The 21,151-nt window shown below is 50.9% G+C and overlaps 8 protein-coding genes across 8 annotated transcripts; 3 read left to right on the plus strand and 5 right to left on the minus strand.

Moving 5' to 3' along the window:
* Positions 1–3,316: 3,316 nt before the first annotated feature.
* Positions 3,317–4,917, minus strand: BDW74DRAFT_174803 (uncharacterized protein; the record flags this gene model as incomplete). Its single annotated transcript, XM_073728135.1, has 2 exons — positions 3,317–4,660; positions 4,711–4,917. 2 exons carry the CDS (start codon positions 4,915–4,917, stop codon positions 3,317–3,319), a joined length of 1,551 nt encoding a protein of 516 aa, XP_073586833.1.
* Positions 4,918–5,692: 775 nt separating this feature from the next.
* On the plus strand, positions 5,693–6,479 carry BDW74DRAFT_174804 (uncharacterized protein; the record flags this gene model as incomplete). Its single annotated transcript, XM_073728136.1, has 3 exons — positions 5,693–5,902; positions 5,962–6,150; positions 6,222–6,479. The coding sequence occupies 3 exons, from the start codon at positions 5,693–5,695 to the stop codon at positions 6,477–6,479; spliced, it is 657 nt and encodes a 218-aa protein (XP_073586834.1).
* Positions 6,480–7,338: 859 nt separating this feature from the next.
* On the minus strand, positions 7,339–8,254 carry BDW74DRAFT_174805 (uncharacterized protein; the record flags this gene model as incomplete). Its single annotated transcript, XM_073728137.1, has 2 exons — positions 7,339–7,889; positions 7,942–8,254. The coding sequence occupies 2 exons, from the start codon at positions 8,252–8,254 to the stop codon at positions 7,339–7,341; spliced, it is 864 nt and encodes a 287-aa protein (XP_073586835.1).
* Positions 8,255–10,705: 2,451 nt separating this feature from the next.
* On the minus strand, positions 10,706–12,174 carry BDW74DRAFT_146864 (CDP-diacylglycerol-serine O-phosphatidyltransferase). Its single transcript, XM_073723430.1, has 6 exons — positions 11,986–12,174; positions 11,871–11,928; positions 11,778–11,815; positions 11,712–11,723; positions 11,475–11,656; positions 10,706–11,421 (listed from the first exon to the last, which is right to left on the minus strand). Exons 1-6 carry the CDS (start codon positions 12,062–12,064, stop codon positions 11,053–11,055), a joined length of 738 nt encoding a protein of 245 aa, XP_073586836.1. The 5' UTR covers positions 12,065–12,174; the 3' UTR covers positions 10,706–11,052.
* Positions 12,175–12,331: 157 nt separating this feature from the next.
* On the minus strand, positions 12,332–13,617 carry BDW74DRAFT_146871 (H/ACA ribonucleoprotein complex subunit GAR1/NAF1). Its single transcript, XM_073723432.1, has 5 exons — positions 13,319–13,617; positions 13,162–13,262; positions 12,951–13,096; positions 12,870–12,898; positions 12,332–12,816 (listed from the first exon to the last, which is right to left on the minus strand). The coding sequence occupies exons 1-5, from the start codon at positions 13,386–13,388 to the stop codon at positions 12,590–12,592; spliced, it is 573 nt and encodes a 190-aa protein (XP_073586837.1). The 5' UTR covers positions 13,389–13,617; the 3' UTR covers positions 12,332–12,589.
* Positions 13,618–13,731: 114 nt separating this feature from the next.
* Positions 13,732–16,113, plus strand: BDW74DRAFT_165972 (threonine--tRNA ligase THS1; the record flags this gene model as incomplete). Its single annotated transcript, XM_073726484.1, has 5 exons — positions 13,732–13,792; positions 13,854–14,295; positions 14,348–14,612; positions 14,665–15,240; positions 15,289–16,113. The coding sequence occupies 5 exons, from the start codon at positions 13,732–13,734 to the stop codon at positions 16,111–16,113; spliced, it is 2,169 nt and encodes a 722-aa protein (XP_073586838.1).
* Positions 16,114–16,517: 404 nt separating this feature from the next.
* On the plus strand, positions 16,518–18,125 carry BDW74DRAFT_174809 (glycosyltransferase family 31 protein; the record flags this gene model as incomplete). Its single annotated transcript, XM_073728138.1, has 1 exon — positions 16,518–18,125. The coding sequence occupies one exon, from the start codon at positions 16,518–16,520 to the stop codon at positions 18,123–18,125; it is 1,608 nt and encodes a 535-aa protein (XP_073586839.1).
* Positions 18,126–19,411: 1,286 nt separating this feature from the next.
* Positions 19,412–21,151, minus strand: BDW74DRAFT_97192 (uncharacterized protein). Its single transcript, XM_073734205.1, has 5 exons — positions 20,668–21,151; positions 20,217–20,592; positions 20,055–20,169; positions 19,933–20,000; positions 19,412–19,870 (listed from the first exon to the last, which is right to left on the minus strand). The coding sequence occupies exons 1-5, from the start codon at positions 20,848–20,850 to the stop codon at positions 19,518–19,520; spliced, it is 1,095 nt and encodes a 364-aa protein (XP_073586840.1). The 5' UTR covers positions 20,851–21,151; the 3' UTR covers positions 19,412–19,517.

Raw genomic sequence — 21,151 nt, forward strand, 5'->3', positions numbered from 1 at the left:
TCTAACTCTTGTCTCTTTTGACGACGGGTCATCCCTCCGGAACTCTTTTATCCACTTTTGCTCGAGTCAACCCGTTAGATCCAACCTTGAACCCGCAAATTGAAAACCCACTTCAAAGGGGCGAAGCACGAAAACATACTCTGGAGTCTGGATTTGACTTTATGCTCGCTTTGGTTCGCTTTATCAATCTCTCGCAAGTCTTTTGGAAGCTCCAGATCATTGCGGGACCATCGCGTACAGAGTCCGGGAAACCCCCATCGCCTTATCGTGAGAATCCCGACCTTCAGCCGGCAAATCAGCGCCTTCGCCGTTGTGGTCATGCTCTATTCTCCGGCGTGATTTCGGAACTTTTTGCCTTGTTACGCGGAATACGCCTCGCAAAGCTTACCCCTGAAAACAGCTAATCACCGCCTGCTTACAGTCACGTATACGAGCATCATGCTATAGCATGAGCACCTGGCTAAGTTGGCACCATGGCTGCAGACTTAGCGACCGACGTTGTATTAGCAAAAGATGATATGACGACATCTCCCTTTATCACACTCAATATCCAAGACTCGTCTGGCGTGGATTGGATGGATCGCACTTCGTACTGTTGGTTTCTTCAAGAAAACAAAGCCTTTGATCAGGCTACCGCGCTCCCGGGACTTGGCCGTTCGGCGGTACCAACCGCAGGCCGATATGTCGAAGGATTCGAACCCCGGTCAGCCTATGTCCAAGCATGGTACCTGCTGGAAGGCCGCTAAATAATACTCATCGAGCCATCGCCATCTGACGGTGCAGGGATTAACGGCTAGCATATTAATCCAACACGTGGTCTTCACCAATCGTTCTCCACTATCTGCAGCTGCAGTTGGGACTTCCTTCGTCAGCAGTCAGCATCTCGAATGTTTTAACCAACTTGCGTATGGATGATCAGTAATTAACATGGTTTAAACTTCCTGCTATTGCTCGGATGCAAGGCGCTGTCGCCACCGATCATCTCCCGCCGTCGTCAAGCATCCCCCACGAATTGGCGTTCGACTATCATTCCCCGTTCCTGGACAGCCAACACCGATTCCGCACGGTGGCGATGCCCGCCGCCTGGACCTAGACTCCCACTAGGTAGCACGAAGCTTACTCCATAGTAGCATCCGCGCGATCCTTCAAAATATGGCAGTCACGCGTCGAGTCTCAGCTTATGCTGCAGAAGGCCTGACCTAAATTCACATTGTGCTGTCCAATAAGACTCCCACATTCGCCAACAGAAACCGACAGACCCAACAGCTTCAGCTGATGTGACGTACATTTGTTGGATTCTGCAGCTCGCTTTCGCTCAGCGCTCACTCATCTTCATCAACCAGCTTTCCCCCTCCCGTGGCAAAGGCCCAGTCCTTTCAACTATGAAGACGTCATACACTGCACATGGGGAGATAGAGCATCTCTTGTCGTTTCGAAGTCGTATAACGCAAGCTATCTAGGAGTACGGGCTTTAATCTATCTCCAACAGTGACGATACACTGCAGCCTGTACCCTCTCACGGTATCTTCGATTCCAAATCCATGAAGTCAGCGGCGTGCTCGAGATCACATCGATCATGATCCTCCTGTCCCGTCCGGTATCTCCCTCGCGGGATGATCAGATCATCCTGGCGCTGTTGTATCCTAAACACGTTGCTGTGTCCGTGGTACTGCTTGGCTCCATTGGACATTGCGATTGTCTGCACCCTGCATCCTGCTTCCTGCATTCCTCACATCTTGGACCAGGAGCAGTCCCTGAATCATGCAGGTCTTGGCATTCATCTCTACATCAAGGTTGGCGTGCTGCTGTTCATCCTCCTCGTTATCTCCCGCCTTGGACGATGTCGGTGGCTGGCCGCTAATAAGACCAAGAGCATAGGCAACTTCGACCCCCGTGCCGGACTTCCGCCCAGGCAAGCTGGCAGTGAACCTTCGTCCCCCTTTCGGCGCTCTCTACCCCGATTCTGCCGCCATCGAACCCTTCGTGCGTACCATGTACAGGCCAGGCTTTTGACATCGAGTGGTCAAACTGTGCACACTAGACACAGCATGTCAACCGGGACATATCATCCAACGTCTATACCCGTCTATGACCACCCAGGGCAAGCAATGCGAACCATAAACTGAGAGAGAGCCGTGGCCTGGACTTAAGTGAGCCATCGTCAATACTTTCGCGTTTCCTCATTTCATTTCGGTCTATAGGACAGAAGGAGGTGGACTCGAACACGTCAGCCTGCTACTGTGTCGATCAATCAAAGCCCAGTTCTGAGTTGTAGCTCATGCACCGCAGTGTATACGCGGGTTCAAGCTGGTTTGTGTCTCTAACTGAACAACAGATTGCCAGTCGCGCCGACGTAATAGTGCCCGCCACCTCCGCTGTTACGAATACCCTTCAGTCGTCCACACTCCGAGCATCCTGTCGTCGACTGATGCCCACAACTTACGGGCAGATGAGAGTTGGTACCTATTCAAAGCGGCTACTATTCCGTCTCGATCACCGGCCCCGATATGCAAACTACATCCTTATGAGGAGACGCAAAAGCCACCTTACTCTGTTATACCCCTTAAAGACCCAGGGAGAGGCTACCCTATTCAGCGATCTGCGTAGTGGAAAGGTCCCTGACATGGTGCCTGCCTCTAATACCATTGTCTAGAAGACTTTTATGGTCCCTGTGAGTAGGCTGCCAGATACCTATAGTCTCTTGAGCGCGAAGGTGAGGACCCATGCGACTTAGGGCTTGATCTGGTGGTCTACCGGTGGTCTTCTTATCCCCTGGTTTTCGGAGGGAGAAGCGAGTTTTTCTGCGAGTGAGTGCTCGTCAAGCTTCCTGTCTGTTTAGCTGCTCGACCAGCCTACTAGATTGTCTTGCCTCCTCTCCCCTAACAGCCCTGCCCTACCCACGACATGAACATATAGCCGATGCCCTACGCTTGCCCTTCCCGCTTGCGAATCAGTTACGAGAACCCGGTTCTAGCATTGACCTCCATTCGCGATTGCGGTTGATTGTAGACAACCTAGGTTAATGGTAATTTATACTCTGATGCGTCTTGATCACCGATCAGAAACGGAATTGGCTTACCGGGCCACCTATGTATGCATATTTGTTTTATTCTGCATGCTTTTCAGCTTTTAAGGAAGTATGCAGATATATTCTTTTCTAAGTGTTTTGTATGTATTTTCCTTCATAAATATTTGTAGACACATTGTTGCATCTTGCTCGTTTCTTATCATGTCTGCATGTCTATATATACATACCCAAACCATGCTAACACCCATAAGGCCTTCAAAGATAGATAGCTATAAGTGATGGGCCATACTACGTAACATGTGGCAAAAACTCCGCCCACTGCACCGTTTGATATGCCGTCGCCGGCAAAAGCCTCAGACCAGCCAGGGCCTCAACCAGAAAGTAACACCTGGCGAGGGTGTAAGCGACCATGACTAGGAAGAAAAGCGGTGCGGCAATAATATCCAAGTCTCCGCTTCTCACTAGGTAAAGGGCCTTGTAGGAAGACCGCAAAGCCTTCCACCAAAGAATCCACAATGCGGCCCAGATAGGCACAGTGAGCAGGAACAGTGCTGAACCGCGCCACAGCCATTGCTCTATGGTTGTTGGAAAGAACGAAGACCATGCTAGACAGTGAAACCCGCCATATAGTACGTTGAAGAGCACATGGATTGTTTTTGCGGTACTAGGTTCGTGGCCAATATCTGTGCTCCATCCGCCCCAGATTGTTCGTATGGTAAAGTTCCGGCTACCTTGACGGAGAAGTTGTAGCGTATCTGGTCTGAAGGGTGGGTTTTGAAAGTCAAAGCAGCCTCGACTTTCTAGAATTTGCAGTCCGCGAGAGGCATCCGCTGGAAGAGCGTACAAGATCTGTGTCTTTTCATCTGATTCAATTCTCAGCTCGTGCGACTGTGATTGGTACTGTTCGAGTTGCTCGCCGATTGGCTTCAACACCGGGCGTGAAGGGGGGAGTTCAGAAATGGCAGCGGGCACGCGCGAAGACTCGACCACACGTTGTTTCCAGTAGTTGGACCTATCCTCTTCGTACTTGGTCAGTCTGGCGCGGAATACCTTGTTGCTGATGTCGTAGAAATTGAATAGCGCACCAATGCAATCCAAATCAGGGCCTGCCACCACAATGCATTGAACTAAGTTATATGGCTTCCTGATCCAAATGGCGTACGATACCATGGCGCAACCAACATGAATAGTGGTGTGTGTCTCCAGTGGGGTTACAGGTAGCCCCTGGAATAGTGGTCCAATTGCTTGCAAAGCAAACCAAAGAATCTGGCCAACAACAGCGGCTTTTGCGAAGATGTCTGCTTTACTTCTCTCTTCTATCTCTTCGGATTTGATAGAAGGAAGACAACGCACTTTGGCAAGAATTGAGAGACCCCGTGGCGTGATGATGCGTCGGAGAGTACGGTGTTCATTCTGTTCATTCTTGTATCGTGTTTCCAGCCCGAAGCCGCCCATGACCCCGAAGATCGCATACTCAAACGTCCAATATTGTAGATGCTCACCTTGGGGGAAGGGTGAGGTATTGGTTGCAGATGGAAGATGAGCTAGAGGAACCGAGTCCTCCTCGAGGATGGTTCTCGTGCGTCGAAAGCTGCGTCGCAACCAGATCTTAGGCGTGAATCCTGTTCGAGGCTAGATCGATCTTAATAGGCGACAGGATGTTCTAGCAGATACCTCCTCACCTCCACTCTAGCTGAGTAGCCAAACGACGTGTTGACGTCGGCCAATAGACGAGTTGCTGATTTCCGCTCATCCAAAGCAGCTGTGAGAATGAATTCCGGGAAGACGATAGCCAGGACCATCAAGCCCATCCTCTCAAGGAGCACCGGCCAGAATATGTAGGTCACCGGGATATTGGGATGTACCGCGGTCCAAACACAGAGCGCCATTGTTGAGAGACACGACCACAAGATCTCCAGTGTCCCTCGCGTTAGGGGATTTGAAGTCCAGCCTTGAAAGTCAGCCATGCTAGTTGTATTTTTGAACGGATGACTCCATGAGTACGAAGTAGATGAGGATTTTGATGAAGAACAGCCTCAGCCTCGTCAAGCCTTTGCCTGGTCTTGTCGTTATGGCGATGTTGGATTGGCTGTGCATCTGTCGAGCGTCATGACTGCCAAGGTAGTACAGAATGAGGAAGGACCTACTGCCTTCTTTCCTTCCTTCCTTCCTTCCTTCCTTCCTTCCTGGGTTTCTTCCTACTTTCTCACCCTAGCTCAGCCTGCTTCCTACCTCCCTCAGTCTCCTTCCTCCCACGGAATCCCCCCATGCTCTCCATCTCATTACAATCATGTTCTATCGCCCCGATTCAAAGTGGACATGGTTAGCGTTCTCCTCTCTTTTCACCGAAGCCTTCTTGGCGATCGTTCTGGAAATGTGAGTCTGCCACAAAGCGTATCCCTCGATTACCTTCGTTCTAACTCTCTGGACAGCGTGCTATTTACTCTCCACAATCATGACCTCAAGCCTGAAACGGAGCTTGTAATAAGCTCCAGATCGACCCCAACCTTCTTCAGCTTTGTCCTTTTTGGGTATGCTTACAGACTCCTGCTGCTATACGATGCCCTTGCGCAACAGAACACTGCGCAAATGATCGGACTATGCATCTGCTCCACAACAATGTGTGTTTACAACGCCCTGTAATACCGTCCGATAAAAAGGGACATGTTGGTTCTCTCAGAAAACTACGCGATATCACCTGACACACCGGCTCTGGTTAGACGTATTGATATACCAATAATCACCATCGGCGCTGCCTTTACTCTTTGGAGCTATATCCTCTGCTGGAAGTTGTACGGTGAGTTCTCATGGGTTGTATTCCGCAGGGTCAAGGCAGATGTGGATATGCTTCGCAGATACTTGCATCTCCTGGTAGTATAGAATCAGGCCTTGTCTGAGGAGATTCAAGACTAACCTCCCTCATATACTAATAGCTTTTTATATCCTTGCTGAAGTCCGGATTCTACTTTCTGGGTCTCCTGGCACAGCTGGCATCTGTGAGCGTGTACCAGCGTGAAATGTTGATTGCAGTTGCGACGCTTATTCCAGGAACTTGCTTCCTCCTTGTCTCGAGCGCTTCTACAGTTAGGCACGAGAAGCCACTAGGAACCGTCATTGCCATTGTACGTTATGTCTTGTCTTCCGTCTCTCCTTCCTCCGACACGACATCCATTAAAAACTAGACCCATAACAGTCAGTACATACAGCCCTCCTAGCATTCTTCATATACACATTTACGAGAATGAACGACCCGGCCACAGCGAATGATTACGGGACGCAGCGCCAAACACTGATGTTCTTCGGTATAATGGCTATGTTGCTCTCAGTGGGCATGATAGACATGGCCTGCTGGTGCTTCCGGAATTTCCGACACGGCCTCAAGCCCTATGTTTCGGGCGACAGGAAGGCCGTCGGCCTTGGAGATACCTTCGAGCTTGAGATTCGGCAGTAAGGATACCTGCTGCTGCCGCACAGAGAGCGCAGGCAGATTGAGCTGCGTGAGCCCTAAGTGGCCAGCAATGCGTACGTTCATATTGAGTGAGCACTACACTGTGGGTTACTCAAGTAATGTCCAAACTCTGGGCAATGTTACTTGCGGCCGAGAGAGATGTTCTTGAGACTTCGTGCAGTGATTAGATGGGATATGAGATGTGATATGTGTTGTTGAGCAATTGTTCGTTGATAAGGGCGTAAAGGTTGACATGAAATTGTAGCTATAGCTGAACGAGGAGATAGGGGCACCTAGTGGGTATATAGACCGAAACCATCTCAACAGACATCTACAGGCCGTTAAGAGGCCAGGCATACGACGGGATTGCATATTTGCATGGCATGGCTTGAGACCGAGAATCAATATCGTACAGTATGAGCAACATGAGAAGGACTGTAATTCTCAGCTTAAGAACATACAATGTAAGAAATAGATACGAAATATTTTGTATTAAAAAAGGTCAACCGAGCCAATCGCCTTCATACCAAAATCTCGTCCGTTATCGAGCCATATTTGTTTCGTCAATTTGGTGTTGAATCTAGCAAGCAATGTCTGGTCAAACTAAACTCGCTGCAGAAGGCCGATAGGCGGAGCTTGGAATTATGGCACGGGACTGATAGCACATGTGCCTGTCGAACAAGAGAATCGATCGATATAACCATAAGTTGAGCGGAAATTGAGACGTCGAGTTCGGGAGGAGCTATGCCCATCAAGGCGATATTTGTCCGCTAGGCAGGTTGAGTTCGTGAATGTAAAGCCAGAGGCGTGGGTCAATCGTCATAAGTCGCAGGTATTCGGTGGTCTTCGGTAGGTACGATGTTTAGTGCCGGTCGGGGTTCGTGACTTGCAGGATCCGGCGGGAGAAATCTCGGTCATCGTCGATGCTACCATTGCTCTGGCGCCTTTGGGCCATAAAATCACCGTCAAAACGAGTGTCGGACATGGAGTCTTGCGACATGGGTTTGCCAAATTGCTCAACGTTGCTCATTTCGCGCATCCGCTGATCAGCGGGGTGGCGCTTCTTGAAGCGCCAGAGGAAGAAGCCAGCACCTACCAGAGCAGCCAATCCCACCACACCGATAACCACACCAGCAGCAATAGCAGCAGTATTAGGCCCGTCCTTCTTGCCCGAGGAGGAGTCGGTGTCTGCCGACCCTGTGCCAGTAACCGATACCGAGTCTCCACCAGCGCTCACAGTTGCGGTGGTAGCAACGCTACCGTTTGCGTTTGTCGTCGTAGAGTTTCCACCGTTAGTTGTGGAAGTACTGCTGCTGTTTGTGGACGAGGTTGTTGAGGTAGAGCTATCAGAATAATATGGGACGCTGTCGCTATAGCCGGTAAGATAAATTGAGTATGCATCCGTTCCACCACCTGAAAGACAAGTTAGCAATTTACCGTATACACTGCGCTGATATGTGCTTACACATGACGATGGGCCAGGCGGCACATGACTTGTCGCATTTATCATCACTGCTTTCCTTGTCCGACTTCGCTGGGATCTCATCACCACAGAAACAGTGGTTTCCATTGTACAAACCAAAGACGGCCATGTTCTTTCCGTAGCAGAGGTTCATGCAGTATCCGTTACTCTGGTACGTGTAGGCCCCCTGGTCTTCCAAGGGCGTCGAACTGGAGAAGCAGCCGACATATGTCTGTTGCTGAGCGGCAGCCGGCGAGCTTCTGGCGAGAAGAAGAGCGCCAGTCGCGAAGACTGAGGATAATGTGAATGACTTCATTCTGCGATGTGTTGACGATTTATGAAGGTGAAGGTAGCGAGGTACAACCAAGGCGGCAATTGTATCTATTATTCGTTCAACGAAAGACGGGACGGCCGGCGTAACCCTATCGATCGTCTAGGTGGGGTTTGTAGCAAGAAAAAAGTTCAAGATAGCGAAAGGATTGAGTTAAAAGGATCTTGGTAGAGTTTTCGTGAAAGAGGTTCAGAACGGTTTGTTTCTGGAGAAGCGGTCCCTGGCGGGGATTAAGCGTGTTTCAGTGCCCCTTTCAGTCGGAGCCCTTAACGGTCGCTGAGACTCGGCCGCAATAAGTACTCAAGAACGCGTCGGGTCGAAAAAATCGTGGGAGGTATATGTTGACAGGATCGCTCGTCGTCGTCGGATGATGAGGACAACGAGATAGAGGCGATGAGTATCCTCCCAAGGCGACCGGACTAGACTAGTGATCCCTTGATCAAAACAAATCAGGGGTTGAAGGGACGAAGCGAGAGACAAAAACAGGCAGCACAACAAGAACCGCGGAAATCAAGCTGAACAATGTTGTTAGTAAACGAGTGTGTCCTTGGATCGATATATATCAACCCCAGGAAGCGAGTATTGATGATAGGGAGAGAAGGGAAAGAGCGACTGGATAAGTGATTGAAATGAAGTGAGGGCCGGAGCACTGTTAGTGTTGGACAGGCAGCCCGTGATTGTGTCCTGTCCCTGGCCCTGGTCACTTACCGTACAATAATTTACTGCGCCTTACTGTGAGGTTCCAGGCAATTCCGGTAATCTTTCAACCCGCATACCGCGCGTCCAATCAGCGGCTAAGATATTTAAGGATGTTTGGGCCGCTCAATGCAACGCTAGTCTCGATCAAGAATAGATCGCGACCCTGACGCTTCTTTTGATGAAAGAAGGGGGGCCATGTCTCGCCTTGACTGCTTCATTTACACACTCTCCGGTGACGAGGTACCAAATTTGTCTTTATTGTCATTTTGCTGAGCTTACTTCTCCATCCGGCCTTTTGTCAACAGAAGGAACCACGAACTTACAAGGGTTACGCGGCCTCGGATCCCAGCAGAAGCCACAACGCAATCTCTTAACGCTCAATCGTCCGAAGCGCCACTTATGCAAGAGGCCACTGCAGGTCCAAGAAGAGGCGAAGATCATGGAAGTGTGCTGTCGAAGTGTTCAGTCGCCTGTTGCTCTTTTGATCCCGATGTGCATCGCAGAGCCAATAACAATGAGATGATGTGCATTTGACTCAGTCATCGTCGGTCGTTACCCAGTCACATAGCGCAGTTTGGATGAAAGGACCGTCGTTTCAACGTCGATCACTTGACTGACGCAGCGCCCCAAGAGGACTCCAAGGCCAATTCAGAGACCGGGGGGATCAAACTGAGCAACCAAATATTGCAGCGTATTGATTGTTTGCCCAGCAATAAATGCTTGCCAGCTGGCAGGTGTGATGAAACTCGAGCTTGTTCCCAGGGATCCCCCAAGTCTGACTCGGAGAGAACCCATGGGTCTCTTGTTTTGCTAAGCGGCTGCTTCCGATCGGCGCCCTGGAACGCCAGGAACGGACAGTCACGTGCCGTCAGCAGTGACCGGTCACTTTCATGCCCTCAACTCTCTACTCATCTTATGGCATTCGGAGAACCCCTCGTCTTGAACTGGAATATGCCGCAATATACGGAGTGATACATCTATGCCTGGTACATGGCTTGAAACCCGTTCGTACCGCCTGGACGGAGTAGCCGCATGCTTCCTGCTCGTTCAGAGTCGTTCCCAATTTCTGGAAGTTAGATAGAACATCACCACCAGCACCTTCAAGCCACCTTGACCTCGAATATCCGATAGAATAACAAGATCCAGCGCGTTGAAGCGAATCATTGAGCCCCGTATCTTGGGGGATCACCGGCTAATGCTGGCCTTGGAAGAAGCTATACGCGAACCTCGGGTATCGCCAGGAAACACCTCGACTATGCTGCACGCCCGATTCTCCATGGTTTCAGACACCACGAGAACGCTTAGCGACGTAGTCTAGAACTATCTAGCTGTTACAGTGGCTCTAACAATTAAGCAGTGTTCCCAGGAACCGGTTGTCGCACTCATGGAAGTGCCGCTATTGAGGGTCTAGCGAACTGCCGGTTTCTAGCGGAGGCTTATACTCCGTAAGCAAAACCATGAGGTGTCAACGAACGTCAAATCTAGATCTCACGCGGATCTAGATCCTGCACTCGATCGTTCCATCAAATAGTATTGACTCTTTAACTCGAACAACGCCCGGTATCATCAATATTAACTTCGGTACGTGCTACGAAAGAAGGCAACGAAGGTTTCAAAGACCAGACTCGACGGCCGGCTGTTTTCTACGCCTCATATGCGCTCTAATATACACTCTAATATACACTCTAATATACACTCTAATATACACTCTAATATACACTCTAATATACACTCTAATATACACTCTACAATGATGCGATTCTGGGCTTAAGCCAGCGTTCAATTTAGGTACAATATCTATTTACCTAACGAAAGCCGGAAAGCCATGATTGGTACCTAGGTATAATAATGCTTTTCAGGTTTAGTGATACACAGACACAATGCAAAGAACAGCCACCTATCTCAAAGGAATCCGTGCAAGTCATGTCATCGTCACCGGCCACGTTACCTATCTCCAAGAAATGCTCCGACTCGTAATCCTTTTGTTGCCCTCCTTCCCTCCCGTACATAGGTGTGGCTCGTGATACATTTCTTTTACAAGAAGGAAGCGTTTCACAACGGAACTCGTCATGCGCTTAGGCTATTTAGGGCTTCGGGATATGCAGGGTCTTGCTGACCATGAGGCACCCGTGCAGAACGAAGAGAAGGACAATTGGGTGGAACTCCAGCGCGGTACCTTGGGCGGCAACGCCGAGCGGGATGTCCTCCAGAATCCATTCTTGCGATACCCAGTAGGCCATAACACCGACAATGCTCAATGTAGTAGGGATTGGGGTGCCCTCGAAATACTTTGACTTGCCGGTCTTGTCTTTGGGGAGGACGGCAGCGGTAACGTTGAAGCGGGCGAGGCGCGTCAGGCCGCAAAGGACGAAGAACGTAAGGAATAGGTGGTCGAGGGGAGTTCGGATCCCGAGCGCGAAAGCAGCAGCAGCCGGCGCCATGCCGAAAGAGATCTAGACGCAGTCGCTTAGCCATGTCACCTGCAAGACAAAGTATAATGACCTACCAGGTCTGCGAGAGAGTCCAGTTCCTGTCCCATAAGAGACGACTTCTTCCTCCATCGTGCGATCCTGCCGTCCATGAAATCGAAGAACAGGCCGAACGGCATAAATCCGAGAGCTGCCCAGATCGCACCGTGGTCGTGGGGGTCGCCGAGACAGTAGCGGAGGGATGAAAAGACGGACATGACTGTTTCACCGATTAGTGGCCGCTGCCAGGAATCTCGATGTCGATGTCAACTTGCCTCCGCAGAATCCTAAGAAGGTTGTTAGCAAGAAACAGAGCTTGAAGTATTAGAACTGTCGCTTACCATTAAGCTCGGTTACGAGATCTGCTAAGTGCAGGGCTCTGTACAAACCGCGATTAGCAAGCGTCCCTGCCAGTCAGAACGTTGAAGCCTAACCTGACCATACTAAAGTGACCGGTATCTGAGGACAATAGCATCTTCTGCTTCTCCTGGCCTAGACAACACTGCGATCAGCCTGCTGGAAAGCTCCTTTATTCAGGCGCTGGCTTACCTCCATCAGCAGACGCTGGGCCACCGCTGTTTGTAGACGAGTTCGCAGGCATGGCTGAGGTCCTTCGAGACATACTCATTCAAGGGACAGCGAGAAAAGAGAGGTTATAGGATAAGATAGGTGCTAGGAAGTAATATAAATGGGAGATGTTTAGGTAGAAAGCAATACTGGCTAACAATTGCGATCAGAAGGAGGATGTGTTGACGATTGCACGTGCAGGGTCTCGCTTCTTTTAGGCTTTCGCAGTTTGACTAGACGTCATCGCTGCGCCACACTCAGCCACAACTGTCAATCAGTAAAGCAGGTTCTAAACTTATTTCAGTTGACGACAATATTACATACTTTGTTTCGATCGAAACCGAGGATTATGCTTAAACTATAGAGTGGACTCATAGCTGCTGACAACTAGTAATTATCGCGGCTCATCATTTCATCCTACAGCAACAACAACATCGCAAAGAAATCAGATCACACTACAGATCCCCAAGCTAGATAAAACCAATTTTTCTCAGATGACCGTAGTCAAAATTATCGACATAAATCCCGTGTTCCCATAACGCCGTAATAAGACAGGACGAGGCAAAGACAGACTGGCTGTCACGGTTTAAAATCGTCCGCGGAAGCCCCCACGAGACGCCCCGCGGCCACCTCCCCTACCACCGAAACCACTACCACCGCGAGATCCGAAGCTTCCACCACGGGGAGCACCACGTCCTCGGGGAGCACCGCCGCGGCCGCGAGGAGCACCGAAACCGCCACCGAAACCGCGACCACCACCACGGCCGCCACGGCCACCACCACGAGCTCCAACTGCCTTCTTGGGCTTGGATCCTGTGACTTGTCAGAAGAGCGCGAGTGGTAATATCGGAGATCCGGTTGCTTACCTGGCGGAGCCTTGGGCTTGGGGAGGAACCTAGTGTAACAGATTAGCGGCTAATCTTCCTTGATTGCAGAGAACGGCATACTTTTCGATAGGAAGGAGCTTGTCACCGCCGATGTAGACCTTGTCGCCGGGCTTGAAAGATGTCGCGACGATACCCTCTTGGGGCTTGATAGTGAAGTATACTTGGTTGATGGGGCCGAGGACTTCGTCGATCTTGCCAATGGGTGTCTATCAAAAGCGGCTGTTAGCAGAATGTTGCAGGTTGCTTTCGATTATCCTGGTTCGCAACGTACCTTGTTCTCAAGGTACATGGGGGCGTTGAAGTAAGGAATCTTAGGGTTGATAGACTCGCAAACCATCTCGCCTTCACAGGCGTGCATGAAAGTACCCATCTCTATTATTGTATTAGCCGTCTGATATCTCCGAAACCTTTGCGATGTTTGTATTCACCTAGGACCTGGTCTGGGGGTCCGAAGGACTGCTGGAAACCTCCCCGGCCGCCTATCCAAAAAAATTTCATTAGCTCTGGTCAAACACATGTCGGCCTTCAATTGCGGCTTTTGCTCACCTCCACGTCCACCGAAACCTCCACCACGACCGGAAAAGCCGCCACGACCGCCTCCGCGAAATGACATTTTGATGTTGGGGTTGTTATAGTTGCCTTGCTGCGGACTGATCGCGGAGAAGTTTTCAAACGGTGGGAGCCGAAGATAGGGCAGTTTTTTTGAGGTCACGTGAATAAGCTTCACCGCCTTGCATGATTCACAGATTTGAGTCAAGAGGGGAAATCAAAGAAACATTGTCGCTGCGAGAACTCCCATTTCCTCTGATCACTATTTTAATAAGTGACAAGAGGTGTGATAATGGCTTCCGACGGTCCCAAAGATCTGCCTGTCAGGCCCGCCGCTGAGACCAAACCGGCCAGTGAGTCCTATACCTACCCCGCTGCATCCTCGAGCCCCTCCTGACTAGTCAATTGTCGTAGGCGGCAACTCGCTCCCCGAATTCATTGTTGAGCGCAATGAGCTCTTCGAGCAGCTATGGCAAGAGCATCTCGAGGAATTGAAGAACAAGCCTCATCCCGAAATCAATGTCACGCTCCACCTCGGCGACGGAAACACCTCGACGATCCCCGCTAAGGCTTGGGAAACCACCCCGGCGCAACTGTTGAAGCACGTCCCCAAGGAGATCAGCGCCGACATTGTTATCTCGAAGGTTGACGGACAGCTCTGGGATCTCGGCCGCCCACTGGAGGGAGAATGCACGGTATCCTACGTTCCTTTCAGCGACCCCGAGGGAAGGGAAGTTTTCTGGCACTCGAGCGCGCACTGTCTGGGTGAAGCTTGTGAGTGCGAGTACGGATGTATGCTCTCCCACGGTCCGCCCACTCCTCAGGGTTTCTTCTACGACATGGCTATGCCTGATAAGTACGCACCTCGTTGGTTCGTTCGTTTGCCGTAGTCACTGACATCTGGGCAGCCGCGTCGTTAAGGAGTCCGACTGGAAGACCCTCGACAACCGGGCCAACAAGATCTTCAAGGAGAAGCAAAGTTTCGACCGACTCGAGGTTACCAAGGAGAACCTCAGGAAGATGTTTGCGTACAGCAAGTACAAGCTGCACTACATTGACAAGCTGGTCACTGGAGAGAAGAGTACCGTTTACCGATGCGGTACCCTGGTCGATCTCTGCAGGGGTCCCCATATTCAGAGCACTGGCAAGGTCAAGACTTTTAAAATCATGCAGGTCAGCATTACTCTTTCAGCAAGCTAAGAGCGTGCCGTGCTAACTCTAACAGAACTCTTCTGCCTACTTCCTCGGTGACCAGACGAACGACTCTCTCCAGCGTATTCGTGGTGTCGCCTTCCCCGATAAGAAGCAGATGGCGGAGCACCTCAAGTTCCTGGAGGAGGCTGAAAAGCGTAATCACCTGAGAATCGCGAAGGACCAAGAACTTTTCTTCTTCGACGACGTATCGCCTGGATGCCCGTTCCTGCTCCCCAACGGTGTCAGGATCTTCAACGCCCTCCAGTCTCTTCTGCGTTCCGAGTACCGCAAGCGAGGGTACCAGGAAGTCCAGACGCCCAACATGTATGATGTTGGTATCTGGAAGACCTCCGGTCACTGGGCCCATTACAAGGATGACATGTTCAAGCTTGATGTTGAGAAGAGAGAATGGGCTCTTAAGCCTATGAACTGCCCTGGTCACTTCGTGCTCTTCGGCCACCGCGAGCGAAGCTACAGAGAGCTTCCGCTGCGCATTGCGGACTTTGGTGTCTTGCACCGAAACGAGGCGTCTGGTGCTCTCCACGGTCTTACCCGTGTCCGCAAGTTCCAGCAAGATGATACCCACATTTTCTGTACCCAGGATCAGGTGAGTGTTCTAGTGAGATATATGATATCAAATTGCTGACGCACTTAGATCATGTCTGAAATCGAAGGTCTCTTCGACTTCCTCCAGTCCATCTACGGATTGTTCGGCTTCACCTTCAAGCTGAAGCTCTCTACCCGTCCCGAGAAGTACCTCGGTGAGCTTGAGACGTGGAACTACGCCGAAGACCAGCTGAAGAAGGCTATGACCAAGTTCAAGGGCGACGACTGGATTATTGATGAGGGTGATGGTGCTTTCTACGGCCCCAAGATCGACATTACAATCGCCGATGCGCTCAAGCGAGAGTTCCAGTGTGCCACCATCCAGCTTGACTACCAAGCGCCTATCAACTTCAAGCTCGAGTACATGACCAACGAGAAGGTTCAGGCCACCCAGGAGGAAGCAAAGAAGGAGGCCGATTCCAAGTCCAACGAGCCCGCCCCCGGCCGTGCCCGCCCTGTTGTCATTCACCGTGCGATCATTGGCAGTTTCGAGCGATTCTTGGGTATCATCACAGAGCACTTCGGCGGCAAGTGGCCGTTCTGGATCAGCCCTCGCCAAGTTCTGATCGTGCCCGTCATGCCGGCTGTGTACGACTATGCCCGCGAGGTCCAACAGATTCTGCAGAACGATAAGCTCTACGTCGACGTTGATGTCAGTGGAAACACGCTACAGAAGAAGATCCGCACGGGTCAATTGGCGCAGTACAACTTCATCCTCGTTGTCGGTGCCGAAGAGAAGGAGTCCCGTTCCCTCAACATCCGCAACCGTGACGACACATCCTCTCAAAGCAGAGGTGTCGTTGTTCCTCTCGAGGAAGCCCGGCAAAAGTTCAAGGCTCTGCGCAAGGAAAGGAGAATTGTCAACTCTCTCTAGATCTATCAGCTGTTGACATGATACAGGCTCATGGTATATGAGTCCTATGCGTAGGTGTTCATTTGGTGTTGAAAAGTGGGAGTCATGAAGCTATGACAGATTCATACATAAGAATATAGCGTATACATCAGTAGTCGTACCATCATTGTACATATTGGACAACTGCACTGTCCCTGACTCATGCAGTAGCTTCCCCTGAGGGCCCTGGTTGAACCAGTCTCTGCCAATCACATGCACCGCAGTGGACCTTGTTTGATCCCCTTTTCATGCATCAAAAATAGAAGAAGCGATAAGAATAGCCATCTAAACTTGAGGGGCAGCAAAGGAGAAAGCATGAGACGGCAATTGCGTTGATCAGCCTGCTCATTTCCTCGGGGTTGAGATCGCGTGATGCCACCAGAATTATGGCCATCCATCAGCTCCGCCTCCTCTTCCACCACGCCCTCCAACATCACAAACTTTCCTCGTGGAAGCTCCTCGTCGCAGCCGCTGGGCTTATCCTGACCTGCTTGATCATATTCACATACTCCAGTACCGCGGGGAATCCTGGAACCCTCAATCCCGGATTTTCGTTTTCGGGCGCCACCGAGAAAAATGCGGAGAGTGACAGCGACGGCACAGACGCAGCCACAGACCCTGACAGCAACAAAAACACCTGCTTCATTGACCTGGACCTCCTCCGTCTCCATGCGGACAATACCTCAACAGTCGAATATGCCCGGCTGAACATCGGCGTCTCGCGAACAGCGAATTTCACCTCCTTCGACGACTCCCTCGACGTCGCGATCCCGCCCTATACCACCGTCCACCTCGACACGGACAATGCTCGAGAACCTCGCCCGGAAGATGACTGTACGACGTCAATAACGATCCAAGCGTCCCCCGCCGAACCCAACCCCGATGCCTCACATATGATCTTCGGTGTCGCGACCTCGCTCGAGAAATTGGAGGAGTCGCTAGATGCATTCGCGCACTGGGCGGGCAATACGAGCGCACATATCATTGCCGTCGTGGAACAGGGCGGGTCGTCGATCCGATCTCGTATTCAGCAGCGCGCGGATGACTTGGATCTCCGGCTGACCATAACGCAAACGGAAGACGACCGGTTGGATCGGTACTTCTCGCTCATTCGCGTGCTGTATCAGTACCATGTGCCTTCGTTGTCCGAGAAGGCGGCATCGACAACGACGAAGCCGACGCAATGGGCTGTCCTGATCGATGATGATACTTTCTTCCCCTCGATGCGGAATTTGGTCAACCGGCTCGCGACCTACGACGCCACGGTTCCGCAATACATTGGCGCAATGACGGAGGACCTAGCGCACCTTTCAGGGTCCGGATACATGGCCTACGGTGGCGCGGGGATATTCCTCTCCATCCCACTCCTTCAAGACCTACAGCACCACTTCGAAACATGCCACTCGCTCAAAGACAAGGGCGACCGCATGCTGGCCTCGTGCATCTACGCGCACACGACCGCGAAGTTCACCTGGGAGCGCGGTCTCTACCAGCTCGACCTACACGGGGACGCCTCGGGGTTTTTCGAGTCCGGCCGTCCCCTTCCGCTCTCCGTGCACCACTGGAAATCGTGGTTCAACGCGGACATGGTGGATATGGGGAAGGTTGCGCGCATCTGCGGCGACGAGTGCCTGCTCCGTCGGTTTTACCTGGCCAAGTCGAAAGACTGGTTCCTTGTCAACGGGTACAGCGTTATCCAGGATAAGACACGGTGGAATGAGCCGCGGCCCATGGAACAGACGTGGCAGAAGAGCAAGTATAAGGGTGATGATCCTTTTGCATATAGTCTTGGGCCGTTACGGAGGAAGGATGAGGATAAGGTTTCGTTTAGTTTGAGGGATGCTTTTGTTGTTGATATGGATACCGAGCACGAACCGGGGATGGGGACGGGGATGGAGGTGAGGCAGATCTATGTATTCAATGCCACGGCTGAGACACCTCCGCGGGTTCTGGAGGTTGCTTGGAAGGTTGTGGATGTTGATGTGCAGGGGTAATTGCTTGTTATTGTACAGTACGTATTATGGCGTTTTGGGCATTGCCGTATGCACTGATCTTCTCTGGGGGCACATCTTGCTGAACTCCAGCCCCATGGCAGTAATGTCCCTCTTCTCTGTAGGCCTGTCCACAAGGCAATTAGCTATCAGATTTTCGCGCAGAGCTGGCTGCAGCCGGTCAGAATAAGCAATCCCACCCCCGGGCCTACAGAAGTACGGAGCACATATCACCCGTATGAACCTATACATCACATCTGGAGAAGGAGCTCATGCTCTATCCTATGATTGTGCTCCATCATTCAGTCTGCCTGTACGAATATAGTAAATGGCATTGGATTATGGGAGAGTTGAGGGAGGTTTTAAACGTAAACACATATATATATATCCAGATATATCCGAATGATCAGGAACATCATAATCAATCTGCTGGATATGAAAAACTAAACCGTTTGTTCTACCCTTGACGGTAACTGATTGCTTCGCACAGTAGTAAGTAATCAAGCCAAACTAAGTTTCAAGCATATGTACAAAATACAAAAAAAATGCCTTCCAATTCTGTTTTCTGCAGACTGCCAGTCTTCAAGGTACAATGCCGTCGTACTCCATGGCACGGACCCTTGGCGTCCAGCATAGCCCTAAGTCTAGACCCCGGGCACGGGCCCCGGCCCGCAAGCCGCCCAACCCGCCCTGGAGACTGGAGTACTCCACTGGCTGCTCACATTTTACGTACAACTTTACAAAGATCCAACTCTGCGAATGCAGCGCAGGGAAAAAGGACATTAAGGAATCTATTTCCGAGCAGGAGTGGCAAATAACAGAGGATTGTTATGGCAGACGGGATGCAAGCTGCATCTTGGTACTATGGGCTTGCACAAAACCGGTGTGCGTTTGGAGTAGTTAGGTGGACTTGATAATAATGACAAATCTGATTCAGGATCCATCCTCCATCCGTGCACATGAATGGGAGACTGGACTTGTCTTACTCTCATCTCCGGCTGTTGAATGTACCGCGGAGTGGGTCATCCTACATTTGGTACTACTAGTATGGGATGGCCGTAGGGGGCGTTCGTTCGTTAGATATGGGAGCAATAGGAGGATTGTTGAAGGGATGTTTAAATCCTTAGGCTATCAATTGTCATCTTCGCATCTAGGTATGATTCCGAAGTGCCATTACCAGTAAGTGTGGGTATAGTCCAAACCTAGACTCAGCAACATGACAGCGGCACCAAAACTCTGTACCCCAGTCCAGACACCATGCCGACAGCATCCTCAGAGGCCCGAAATACAAGTAGAGAGAATAAAATAACTAAGTGTAGTGTATAGCTGAAACAAACTCCCGCTCAATCCCAACCAATAAACCAACCAAAACCAAATATCCATTGCTTTTCTCCCTCAAACAATATCATTCGACCTATACGAAACCGAGACCTCCGTCGTCATGTTAATCTGATTCTTGTTATCCGCATCTCTCGGAACCGGCGGTAGAATCGAGGTTTGGCTGTTACTATCGCGAATTTCCGTATGATCCCGTTCTCTATCCGCCTGCGTCGCGAAGATAGAGGCATCAAACCGGATGTGGCGTCGTTTCTCGTACGAGGGTGGTATTGGCAGCATGTTGTAGCTTTCCTGAGCAATTGACGATGGAAAGATCCGTATGAGGAGGGGTTTTAGCGTTGGGATCGAGGCGGCGATAACTGTTAGGGCGTCCTCCACGGCCGCCCAGTTGAGGAGGGGGACGATTTTCCCTGTAGATTGTGAGTGAGGTGATAAGCATTGTTCTGTTTTAGAGTAATGGGATGAAGCATACAGGTAAAGTCTGACTTTTCTGAGAGTTTCACAAGGTAGGTCGTCTTGACGATGGCTGCTGCGCCAGCACTGCGTTGTGAATCAGCAAGTATCGTCAAAAGTTGGGACAGTCAGTGGACGTACAAAATACCCAGACTCATAGCGATAGCCACACCCAACTTCTCCTTCTTCATCTGAAGGCTCCACACAATAGTCCACGGGAGAAGCGCGAGCAAGAAATCCTGCAATCCAGAGTACGCTGGAGTCGTTAGGCCTGCGGTACAAGGACCGAGCGAGGACACTCACCCCCAACAAAAAGCGAATAGTTTGTAAAGACGTAGTCCGGCCAGCACTGCGAAACGATGCTAGGGTCCCAGTTAGACCTCGGGTCCTTACACTGGACGAAGACGAATATTGCCGCCAACAGGTTGGCGATGTTCATCGTGATGATGATGAACCAGAGCAGCCACATCATCCACCGATCGATGACGATCCGGAGTAGTGTTACAGCGAACGACGTTTTTCCAAGCGCGCATGCCATGATCGCCAGTGTCTGGCTGATACTGCTGTATCGGGCTACGCTGACCAGGTTCTGTGGGTTCTGGGAGACATATTGAATGTGTCGACCAAGTCCGATGTCTGCTGCTACGTGGCACACCGCAGCGTATCCGATAAGGCAAGCCTAGAGGGGAGAAAAAAGCTCTGTCAGTTTGGTATTCCGGGGCAGCTTGGTATGCGCTCAGCATTGACAACGTACAACTGCAACGCCAGCAATCAGATCGTCCCATCCAAAGACCCGCTTCAGATGAAGGCGAACGAAGAGGCGGAGGCCCAGAAACAGCATGGCCATTCCTGTCATCAACCACATCACGGCCTTGACCGTCGGGCCCTGCGTCTCTGCCAGAAACGCGGCCGATGGCTGTGGTTGTTGGGTAGTCATTGTGGATGTGATGCGAGAATGGTGAGTCAGTGACGTCCCCTTGCTGAAGAAACGTACGGGCAGTCATTTATCGAGACGTGCCTTATAAGAAGCAGAGAACGAACGAGAGAACGCAAAGGAATGAGGCAAAATCGATAGATGCTAAACAATATGCGGTGCTAGGCGATGGGTCATGCATATTGCATAGATCCAACGATCCAGATGAAAAGTTCATCTCAGCATCGAGCTAGGGATAACCCCTGCAAGCTGAAGCCGTGTGCATATCGGATCAATGTTCCTTGGGTAAAAGAAACTGAGTTCC

The sequence above is a fragment of the Aspergillus multicolor genome, assembly GCF_047715735.1.
Source record: "Aspergillus multicolor strain CBS 133.54 unplaced genomic scaffold BDW74scaffold_4, whole genome shotgun sequence".
NCBI lineage: Eukaryota > Fungi > Ascomycota > Eurotiomycetes > Eurotiales > Aspergillaceae > Aspergillus > Aspergillus multicolor.